This window comes from Tachysurus fulvidraco, chromosome 9 (genome assembly GCF_022655615.1).
Source record: "Tachysurus fulvidraco isolate hzauxx_2018 chromosome 9, HZAU_PFXX_2.0, whole genome shotgun sequence".
Classification (NCBI taxonomy): Eukaryota; Metazoa; Chordata; class Actinopteri; order Siluriformes; family Bagridae; genus Tachysurus; species Tachysurus fulvidraco.
The window spans coordinates 25467154-25479566 of record NC_062526.1 but is presented as its reverse complement, the minus strand read 5'-3'; the positions used below and the strand labels follow the sequence as shown (position 1 = coordinate 25479566).

Here is a 12413-nt window from a genome sequence, read left to right as displayed (position 1 = left end):
CTTCTGTTTTCTTTATTACCTTCCTTTCATTTTCAGCAGGTGACAGGAGGGTGGCTTGCTGCAGGCTGGCTGCCATGCCTTAATCAGGATGATATCGCAGAGGGAAAGAGGCGAACTGGCTCGATTTTATACCGTTACAGACCCGAAAAAGCACCAAAAGGGATACACCGTTTATAAAGTCACTGCAAGGGTGAGTCCCTCTGTTTATACTGTGTTTATACATCTAACAGCAACACAGAATAATCCAGAAGGATTACGCTGACTTTGGTAGAGTCAGTAATTGACCGGAATCGATTCATCTTGGTCTTGTATTGCTAATCAGATTTAATGCAGATGTCAGATGATTTGTGGCAACCGATTCTGTTTATGCTGTTGTATTATTTTACCTACTCATTTTCTGACAAATCCCGCCTTTTGCTCGGTGATTGGTTAGAAGTATACGTTTTCTGAATTAGGATTGAATAAGCGGTGTGTAAGTGCGGTTGTTAGCCAATCGCTATGAAGAAGGCGGGATTTGTCTGAATACGGGTAGAGAAATATCTTGCCACTAATAAAGGCAGGGTTTTTAATATTGTTTACTTTAATGTTGCTTTATTTTATAGAGAATATATAATATATGCTCGTAATTTCATCATATATATGTGTGTATATATACATATATACATACAGTCAAGGTCAAAAGTGTTGGCACCCCTGAAATTTTCCCACATTACACATGTTTTGCTATACACATGTCTATTTCCTTTGTGTGTATTCAAACAACACATACACAAAAAAAAAACAGAGGAAAAAGTTTGACATATTTGACATAATTTCACACAAAAATCCCAAAATGGGCCAGACAAAATTATTGGCACCCTTTCAAAATTGTGGATAAATAAGTTTGGGGGGTTAGGGGGGCAAGTAACAGGTGTGGGCAATTTAAAAATCACTGATAGCAGATAAAAAGGAGAGAAGTCTTTGTGACTGTGACTCAGTCTTTGCATTGAGTGTCTGTGTGTGCCACACTAAGCATGGAGAACAGAAAGAGGAGAAGAAAACTGTCAGAGGACTTGAGAACCAAAATTGTGGAAAAATATCAACAATCTCAAGGTTACAAGTCCATCTCCAGAGATCTAGATGTTCCTTTGTCCACAGTGCGCAATATGATTGAGAAGATTGCAACCCATGGCACTGTATCTAATCTCCCTGGACGTGGACGGAAGAGAAAAATCGATAAAAGGTTGCAACGTAGGATAGTCAGGATGGTGGATAATCAGCCCCAAACAAGTTCCAAATAAATTCAAGCTGTCCTGCAGGCTCAGGGTGCATCAGTGTAAGCGTGAATTATCCGTCCACATTTGAATGAAATGAAACACTATGGCAGGAGACCCAGGAGGACCCCAGTGCTGACACAGAGACATAAAAAGGAAGACTTTAGTTTGCCAAAATGTACGCAAGTAAGCCAAAATGCTTCTGGGAAAATGTCTTGTGGACAGATGAGACCAAGATAGAGTTTTTTTGGTAAAGCACATCATTCGACTGTTTACCAAAAACGGAATGAAAAGAACACAGTACATACAGTCATATGGTGGAGGTTCAAAGATGTTTTGGGGTTGTTTTGGTGCCTATGACTGTGTGCAAGGCATCATGAATTCTGAGGATTAGGATTTTGTCTCAATGTAGGGCCCAGTGTCAGAAAGCTGGGTTTGTGTCCGAGATCATGGGTCTTCCAGCAGGACAATGACCCCGAACATAATTCAAAAAGCACCCAGAAATGGATGGCAATAAAGCGCTGGAGAGTTCTGAAGTGGCCAGCAATGAGTCCAGATCTAAATCGCATTGAACACTTGTGGAGAGATCTTAAAATTGCTGTTGGGAAAAGACGCCCAATATGAGAGACCTGGAGCAATTTGCAAAAGGAAGAGTGGTCCAAAATTCCTGGGTGAGAGGTTTAAGAAGCTTAATGATGGTTATAGGAAGTGATTGATTTCAGTTATTTTTTCCAAAGGATGTGCAACCAAATATTAAATTAAGGGTGCCAACAATTTTGTCCGGCTCATTTTTGGAGTTACGTGTGAAATTATGTGAAATTTGCTTTTTACTCTGTTTTTTTTGTGTTGTTTTAATACACACAAAGGAAATAAACACGTGTATAGCAAAATGTGTAATTGCAATACTTTTCTGTGAGAAATACTTTAATTGTCTGGAAGAATTTCAGGGGTGCCAACACTTTTGTATATATAGTCATGGCCAAAAGTGTATATATGAATTATATGATTTATTAAACGTTTAAATTTGTGTATAGTGTAATTTTTAATGGTGTAATGTTTTGACCTCAGAGGGCAATATTTGTAGCCAGAGTGCAATAATAAATAGCTTTGGTGGAACATCTGGAAAACATCCAACTCCAGAGCTACAAAATCATAACAAAAGCCTGTTCTGTTGCCAATTATTCCAAAACCAAACTGTTTATAAAACACTGCTTGAGGTTATCTCATGCGACATGTAAATCACGTGTTTGTTTTAAATATCATATCACACAAATGAGTAATTAGGTTTTAACCTCAGATCATTACTGTAATCACATTTATAATGATGTAGCTCTTCCGCCTCAACATGTGTGTTTCTGGAGCTCTTTTCTGCTCACCACTGTTGTGAGAGTGATTATTTGAGATACTGTAATTAGATTTAACCAGTCTTTTTTTTTTTTTCCTGCATCCCAGGCTCCTTGTTTGTTTGTTTGTTTGTTTGTTTGTTTGTTTGTTTGTTTGTTTATTTGTTTATTTATTTATTTATTTATTTATTTATTTATTTAAATTTTTTTGCTAAATGCAGTTTTTGTACTCTTCCAGGAGGGAAAACGTCCTTACACTGTGTTTGTCTTTGCCGCTATCGTTATTGATCACGTCTCGGTTTTATGATAAAGTTCACAGTAAACACTCGATTCACGCTTTAAAGATTTGGGAGGAGTTTAGGTCGTGTAATGCCGACTTTCTGGAGCAGTCCTCAGGTGTGTTCATTAGTGAGACTCTTTCCATCTCCCTCTGAGATCTTGTTGTCCGGTGAAGACGGAGAAGCCGATCACATGACCTGCTACCGAGACATACAATAAACACAACAACCAGAAGCAGTAAACACACCATGTGACTTAATAAATATTAAATATATAATAATATTTTATAATTTATATGATATCTATCTATCTATCTATCTATCTATCTATCTATCTATCTATCTATCTATCTATCTATCTATCTATTTTTTTTATCTTCTTCTCTATGTATGGTACAGTACACAGAACGCAATTCACTGTGTGTGTGTGTGTGTGTGTGTGTGTGTGTGTGTGTGTGTGTGTGAACTCAATGCACATAAAGTCATCATTGTTCAGTTCCTCATATCCCCTTCCCAGTTTTACACACACACCCACACACACACACACAGAGCACAGTGTCCTGACTAAGAGGCAAACTTATGGCCGCACACATCTAATAAAAATTCATTCTTTATTCTTTTATCCATCACAGATGATATTTTCACTCCAGTAGGTACTGGAGTCATTTGAACTCAGAGAGCACTTTTCACCTTCATGGACCTTCATGACTGATTTAATTCTCTGTACCTTTTCCAGATCATTTCAAGGAAGAATCCTGAAGACGTACAGGAGGTGAGATCACTTCTAGAATGACAACAAATTAGAATTACTATTCGATTTCTATTTAAATATGATATTGTGTTAGTGTGTGTGTCGGGGTGTGATAGTGAGTGTTATTGTATGTAGGTGTGTTTCTATGAGCTTTTGTGTCTTGGTGTGTGTGTTTTGGTGGTTGTGCACTTTTTTGTTTTGGGGTGTGTTGGTCTAAGTGTGTAATTTTGTGCGTTCATGTATGTGTGTGTGTCACTGTGTAGTGTGTTTGTCTGTTTAGGTGTTTGTGTGTTCTCTTTTTCAGTATTTTTTTTTTATGAATTCATATCAAGCTTTTAGCATCTCATGTTGTTCTTGTCATTTTATAACAAATGAGTGCAAACCTTCAGGACAGAATGAAGTGAAAACACTCTTTAGGACTCATACTAACAGAGTTGAGTGAACAACAAACCCTCAGTTTATCTTTCCAGTTGTTCTCGCTTATTATTATTATTTTTCTCTGTCTTAAGGTAAATAAATCGTACCGTTTGTTCCAAAGCGCTGAAACAGGAGACTCCTTCCGTTAATGTGAAATAAACATCTCTTTACAGAAATAGTGTAAAGGGCAAAAAAAAAAAAAAAGAACTTTGTTACTATAAAAACATTAACATGTAGGAGTAGGAGAGCTGAGTCATTTTATCAGTAGTAATTAACACATTCTGACCAATCAGAGGTGAGCATTGTGATGTGTCTCTGATCAAACGATCCCTTCAGAAACTCAATCGCCTGTTTTAAAATTCAGACAAACTTGCAAATACTCAGTTACAGAATCTGTGTTTAAGAAGAAGAGTCTAGAGTCCAGCTGAAAGCTTTTAACAAATGAAAAATTGGTCTTTGGACACCCACACACACACGCACACACACGCTCATCAGTGCACATACATCGATACACATCAGTAAACACACACATCAGTACACATACATCAATACATGCACACACACACACACACAAACACACTGGCATGATCTCATTTAGAGCCTTGGTGCAGCCTAAAAAAGGATCAGCACCCACACACACACACACACCACACACACATGTGCACACACACACCTCACACACCTCAGCCAGTGCATGTGTTTGTTTTCTTGCTTGAATCTCCACCTTGCTGTTAATCCTGATTTTGCTCAATATTGGATTATGTTGGAATTCCTTCACATATGATTGGCTCTTGGGAATGAGAAGGGAGGAGGGGTGAGGGTCGGGATTTCTCTACATGATGAACGAAAAGAAAATGATGAAAGTTAAAGGTGAGACCAGACATCGTCTATGTCTGTGTGTGTGTGTGAGTGCAGATCACGGTGTGGAAGCGCTACAGCGACTTCAAGAAGCTGCACAAAGATCTGTGGCAGATCCACAAAAACCTCTACAGACAGTCGGAGCTCTTCCCTCCGTTCGCTAAGTCCAAAGTCTTCGGTAAGATTTCCACGGTTACATGTCACACTTCGTGATCTATTACAGGTGTATTACATTATATTACAGGTTTATCACATTACATGATAAAAAGCTTACAGTGACCTGACCGATTACGTTAACAATGTTGTATCGTCACATTGAAGTGGATTTGAAGTGATTATTCAAACCAGGAAAGTCAGGAGGTCTGGAATGTTTATTGTATCTCGAGTTATGTTTGGTGAAAGTCTGTTTATTCGTTTACTTGTTTTTTATTTCAATAAAGAAAAGATTTTCTTCAAACGTCTGCCCGTGTTCTGTCGAAGAGCGTCAAAATTTCTGCTCTTCCCAAATGTTATGGTAAAATAAGGCTTTTCTCTTGATGTAAGAAGTAAGAAAATGTCAAGAAGGATATCATTTGTGTCATTAATGAAAAATTAAATAAAAAAATGGTCACTTTTTAAATTTACAAAATACCCACTATGATTTTTAAAATAATTTTACAGTCGCTTGTTTACATGGTTTCTAGTCTTTATTTGTTTCTTCAGTGTCCATTTGAAAATTAAGTGTAATTACACACAATATTGTGTGTGTGTGTGTGTGTGTGTGTGTCCAGGCAGGTTTGATGAGTCTGTGATTGAGGAGAGGAGGCAGTGTTCAGAGGATCTGTTACAGTTCAGCGCTAATATTCCTGCTCTTTATGCTAGCCAGTATATACAGGACTTCTTTAAGGTATAACATACACACACACATGGGTGTAAATCCCGGGGAGGATGGGGGGGACATGCCCCTCCCTCCCACATCCAAGGATTGCCCCCCCCAAAAAAAATTATTTAAAAAATATTGCACTCCCTATTGTGAAAAATATATGTATGTATACCTAAATAATTGTGTAAGTAGAAAAAAAACGCAAAAACTGCATTTAGAAACAGTTGAGTTCCCCTTCCCCTCCCCTTCCTCACAGTGGTTCATCTCACCTACTCTTCACACACGAGTCAGGTGTGTGGCTGCGGCTCAGTTAATGTTAAACTCCATTAAGTAGGGGATTTTATACACTTTACATAAAGCGATTCTCTGTAAAGTCGTTGATGCAGATTCATTCATAAATTAGTTGCGGCAAAAATTCTGGTTACCGATGTAATTTTCAATACTTATCTTTTCAAATACTTATCTAGTTAACGTTAGCTTGTTTACAATAGCTAGCTAACGTTAGCTTGTTTACAATAGCTTGTTGCATAGTGCACTGTAACCTTTAACCCTTTTTAATTCCTTGTTTTTATTGTTGTGATTTTTTTTATGATAGTTTTATTTTCTTTGAAGAAAAACTGAAAATAATCATAAAGACGCCTCCGTGCTACAATAGTAATCTTTATAAGTACAATTAGACTATTATTTGTGCCCCTCCCCTTCAAAAATTGCTCATGAGAAATTTTATATTTATTGTCCCCCCCCTACTGTTAAATGAAATTTACACCCATGCGCGCACACACACACACACACACACACACACACACACACACACACACACACACACACACACATACAGAAACTCATTTGAACATGAGGTTTGCTGTTATGTGACCACACACTCATGAACTTGGTCACAGACAAATACCATAGGACTCATTTGTTCCACTCATGAAATTCTTGAAGATACACTCCCTTACGGACAGAGCAAGATTAGGTACACCCGTATGGTTTCTCTGTTTCTCACACACACACACACACATACACACACACACACACACATGGTTATGCTTCACTGACTTCCTGCATTCTAGTTTCACACTATAGGCTTTCACAGTAAACACACCATCGGTGTATAAGGTAGCTTTATACATTTTTTTTTGTTTGTTTGTTTGTTTGTTTGCTTGTGTGTGTGTGTGTGTGTTGTCCAGGACGGAGAAGTTCAGGACGGTTCCGAGCTCATCGGGCCAGCAGAACCATTTTCCGACTTCTTAGCCGACAGCCAATCAGACAGCAGCTCTGAAGGTGTGTATGGGGCTCCAATACTTTTGGAGCCCCAGTTGTCGGTTGTTGTCGTCATTTATTAAAAGGAAGAGTGACCACCTGAGGGCGCTCTCACGCCATGCTGAAGAACATTAACTGAACTAAAACAGGAAACATGAACTGTGTCATGTGTGCAGTGTCTGCTGTCTACTACATACTATTCCTCGTAGCTGTGTACAGTATGTCAGAGTTAGATAGATAGCGTCTTTTTTAAATAAAAACTTTAATCGTTTCTTTCCTTGATTTTAACAACTTTGATCTTTAGAAGGTGTGGTTTATGATTATGATCAATTATTTAAAGCTTTTGGAGATTTTTGAGTTTATATATAGATATACATGTAAGATGTACATTAAGGGGTCATGTGGCCATCAGTACAATTCATACTTCATTCAAAACTTGTTAGTTACCTTAGATTTACCTCAGATATTCCTCAGATTTACCTCACATATTCCTCAATTTTACCTTAGGTTTGCCCTAAGTAACTCAGTTTACCTCAGATGTTTGATTTTACCTCAGATTTGCCTCAAATATTCCTCAGGTTTAGCTCAGATGTTTGATTTTTACCTCAGATTTACCTCAAATATTCCTCAGGTTTAGCTCAGATTTATCTCAGACTTGCATCAGACTTCCTACAGATTTACCTAAAACGTACCTCAGTGTACCTCAGCATTATATCAGACTTTCCTCAAATTTATCCAAGACATACCTTAAATCTACCTCAGATTACCCTAGACTTTCCTTATATCTACCTCAGGTTTACCTCAGACTTTAAGATTTTCTTACTTTAAACCTTTTTTTAATTTAATCATCTTTAATTCTGAACAGAAACTGCACAATTAGCAATAGTTACTGTTCTTTTAGTTCTTTGTTTTGTCAGTTAAATATTAAACACCATTTAATGTGTTATTTGCTAATAATTTACCCACCAGCAACAGAAAATAAAAGACTAGCATTTTAGCAAGCTGTTCAGATGTTGCTAATTGTGTGTAACCTGATGTAACTGTTGGTTAGCATCAGCTTGTTTATACAGACGAAAAATTTTAAAGTCTTGATAGTTTATTCATTTATTCTGCTAACCTACGTAACTTGTAATCTTGTAAAAACTACAACCCTGATTTAGACTTTAGGAAGTGTTTTACGGCTTTCTTCCGTATTTGCATTATAAAGCTTTAAAACAGAATGACTGAAATTTTTGTATACAGTACAGAATAAAGATTGCTCTGTATGCTTACTTAGAAATTTAGCCCAAATATTTTGTCCTTTATACTGGAAATATTTATTTTATTCACATACTTTATACTATATCCTGCAGTGGGCGGAGTTAAGTTTGAGTAACTTTGAGTATTTTGAACATCAATTAACAGCTTGGCTTCGTTTCATTCGTCATTCTTACGCTTTTTCACTTTCGACTTGCTCCTCAACGCAGTTCATAAGAGTGGTGGTGTGGATGACTCGACTCTAACCAGCCAGTCAGAGTATGGAGGTGAGTGTGGATCCACTGGATCTCTTTAGATCCTTTTATTGTTTTCATAGCACAGTAAAAAAGTCTATTTTTATCCTGATCAGACAGAAAACAATTTATAAAACCTTATTATTTTTAAGTGCAATGCATAATTATAGACTACATAAACACAATATTCTTTGGTTTGTTCCTCGGCTTTGGATTTGGTGTTAATTGTGATGGACGGAACATTGTTTTGTACCAGAATCGATAACATTTATTGTGGTTAGAAGCCTGCTACTTTCTGTCCAGGAATGTTTTATATAGTATTCATGGTCGCATTCTACAGCGGTGAAGAAAACTAGCGGCTGTAATGCAAGTAATAACAAAAACTACAAGGCTACAAATTAGTCGAAGATGTAAATTTCTAAGGGTTGACACCAACAGTTAACACCAATTGCTTATATCGTAAACTAGCTTTATGTAAGAATTAAGTACAAATTAAATTATTCTGTTATTATTCTGTAAAAGGTGGGGTCTCCGTTGATTGAGAACTGCTTTAGAAAACAGTGTTGGACCGCCAAACAAAATTAACATGTAGCCAATGAGCAGAAAGGGGTGTGTCTTGTCAATATGGGTGGAGAGAGTGTTCAGTGGCATGTGTGACCTTAGCAGAAAGCGGTCTAAACATTGACATGGCGGATAAAAACAACGAAAGAAAGCGAAAAAAGGCAAGAAGCAGGACCTGTGTAAATATAGGATCAGCTTTTTGAAACGGAGATAAACCTTTCACGGTACAACACACAGTACTACAAAAACACATTTGTAATAGTCATTGAGTTCATTTAATTGATAAAAATATACCCTCAGTCAGCTGCCCCAACAGGTTCCGCCACAATACTTGTCTGGGTTATACTTGGGTTATACTTGTCTGGTGTATGTGTGGGGCAGAGCTATCAATACAGGGGTGGGACCATTTGGGTTGGGGTGTGTTTGTTTTGGTGATTTCAAATGTCAACATTGACTTTCAAACAACGGAGACCCCACCTTTAATATGTTAATATTATCATTTGAATTGATGTCATTTGTTTATTAAAATAAGCAAATTGCAAGCAAAGGATGTACATATATCAGACAATGTTTGTGTGTTTCAGGTCCATCCAGTGAGAGTGATCTGATTTCTCTGCTGTTGGATGGAGACTCCCTGCCCGACTTGGACGATGGAATGGGCTCGGATTGCAGTTCCCCAAACCAGCGGGCAGGAGGCAGCGGATGTTCGACAGCCATAAGCCGGACAGAGGTAGACCCAAGGCGGGCCATCAGGGCGGCACTTTTCTCCTCCAGCCAACAGAAAAAGGATTACCTGGAGAAAGCTAGCGAGCAGATCAGCCTTGCTGTGCAGAAAGAAGTGGAGCAGGACTATGCTTCTGCCTTCTTTTACTACCGTAGCGGAGTGGATTTACTATTGCAGGGAGTCCAAGGTAATCTCTCACTCGGTCACACATCACATGTCACATATCAGCAAAATCAGAAGCTACAGAAGGACCAGACACTCCTACATAATCTATGATAATATTAGTAACAAATGGACACACCACTGAAACTGCTGGGACTTCTCGGAAGGACGTGTCTCTTCTAAAGCGACTGTAAAAACAATACCAAGTAGGCAAACAGGTATCACTTCTAATGCATGTCCACTGTAAAAACAATTCGAAATATGCAAAGACGCATCACTTCTAAAGGGGCATGTCGACTGTAAAAACAATTGCATATATGCAAAATACGGCAACTGCTGGAATATCACGCATCAGTAAAAACTATAGCAAATGTGGAAAGTACTCTAACTGCTGAAGCATCATGCATGCTGTAAAACCTGTAGCAAACTAATGTAACTGCTGAAGAACAAGTACTTCTGCTACAAGAACCCTAACATATGGGCAAATAAGCACATATGTGTCATCTGCTACAGGTACCTGCTATATACCTACAGAGAAAGCAGGAGCAAACAAACAGATTCTTTTGCACACTATGGGGAAGTTTAACAATATGGACAAACTACTTTGAGTAAATACTTACCATAAAAATGCTAACAAATAAACAAACTACCATAGCGGCTGGGCAAACTATGGTACCTGCTAATATACTTACCGATAAAGCAGTAGTAAACAGAAAAGCCTTAATAAATGGACAAACTACAGTAATTGCTGGATAAATGTGTCTACTGTAAATGCCCTAACAAATGGACAAACTACCATAACTGCTGAAGTAAATGCCCTACCGTGAAACCTTTAGTAAACGGACGGTATGATAGTATGATAACCGTTCGTCCTGCATGTCAACTGCATGAGCGTAACAAATGGACAAACTACCACAATTGCTGGAGTAACTGATATACTGTGCAAATGGGAAAAAGTGGACAAACTACAGGCAATAAAGAAGTTTTATATCTAAAGTTGAAGTGGTAGAAAATAGGCAAAGTATTGTAATTAATCTAATCATCCAAAAACTCGAACAAATGGATAAACAACTGGAAGTGTTTTACTTGCATGTTGACAAGAAACAGAGAAGCAAATATTTATGGTAGTTTGTTACTATAGGCATGCTATACTACCAAATTACCATAAAACAATATCAATCTACCAAAAAGCTACGATAAACTACCATGTCTGCTGGAATAATCTCCAAAACGTACCGTGAAAATGCTAACAAATAGTTTGACTGTTGTTTTTTTAAAAATAAATAATATTAAATAAACAAATAAATAAAAAAAAAAACATGTTTTTCTATGACGTCTTCACCTAATGAACAGCATTGTGATGTTGGAGCTGAGATTGTGTCTTTAGGCCATGCGGGCAGCGCCATAGCTGCTGTTACACTCTGCCTGATGGCCTTTCTGGCATCGCTCTCAAACACACGCCTTATTGTTCTTAAACCAGCGCAGTGATCAAAATGCCTTGGCTTGTCTGTCTGCGCTTGTTTACTCGTTAATGTGTTTGCGTTTGTTTACGGACGGGTGACGACTCCTGGTGTTGTTGACAATGAAACGGCGCTGGGCTTCTTTTGTGAAGGGCTTCAGTCCAAGCTTTTAATACCTGCCAGGATTCTTTAGCTTGGTGTATGGCAGAAAGAGATAATGAGGGAAGAGCAAAAAAGAGAGAGAGAGAGAGAGAGAGAGAGAGAGAGAGGCAGATGATGGAGGAGAAAGAGAATTTGTTGTTGTTGATGCTTTTTTCCTGATTTTAGAAGTTTAGATTTTAGTAGCATGCTTTCTGTAAAGATGTTAGAAAAGAAGAACTAGCATAACTGCTAACAAATTAGCAAGCTTGCTGTAAAGACACTGATGACTGCACATATTATAAAAAAAATAGTATGATTAATCAGTTAAAATTGATTGAGTGATTTTTACTTAAGTAACTGACTAGCTAGCTAACTTATTTAGCCAGCTAGCGATCTAGCAAGCTATCTGATTAGCATGGTTGGATGCATGGCTAATCAGTTAGTGAATTTATTGTATATTTAAATGAAGAAGTCAAATTGTTAGCAATTTGTAACTCTTCAGAAGCTGATGATGATAATGACGTTTTGCTAGCAAGTGTGCTAATGCTGAGCTGTGTGATTAGCAAGCTAGGATTTTTTTTTATTTTATTTAAATTGAGTCAATGGACTAAAACTAAACATTATGTCAAGCCATAAATTGGAAAAGAAAGGCTGGTTTAGTCACTGTTGTGATTTTGGATTTTGTGTCTGTGTGTGTCTGTGTGTGTGTCTGTGTGTGTGTCTGTGTGTGTCTGTCTGTGTGTGTGTCTGTGTCTGTGTCTGTGTGTCTGTGTCTGTGTCTGTCTGTGTGTGTGTGTCTGTGTGTCTGTGTGTGTCTGTGGGTCTGTGTGTGTGTGTCTGTGTGTATCTG

General features: G+C 37.8%; 1 protein-coding gene across 1 annotated transcript in view; it reads left to right on the top strand.

Annotated features, from left to right (window-relative positions):
* Nucleotides 1-12413, top strand: part of rps6kc1 (ribosomal protein S6 kinase polypeptide 1) — a 31202-nt gene continuing 18789 nt past the window's right edge. The window contains exons 1-7 of the mRNA XM_027165065.2: nt 1-190; nt 3611-3646; nt 4958-5078; nt 5671-5786; nt 6953-7046; nt 8492-8548; nt 9661-9987. Of these exons, the coding sequence (XP_027020866.1) occupies nt 89-190; nt 3611-3646; nt 4958-5078; nt 5671-5786; nt 6953-7046; nt 8492-8548; nt 9661-9987 (853 nt within the window). The 5' untranslated portion in view covers nt 1-88. The remainder of the gene's footprint in view (nt 191-3610; nt 3647-4957; nt 5079-5670; nt 5787-6952; nt 7047-8491; nt 8549-9660; nt 9988-12413) is intronic.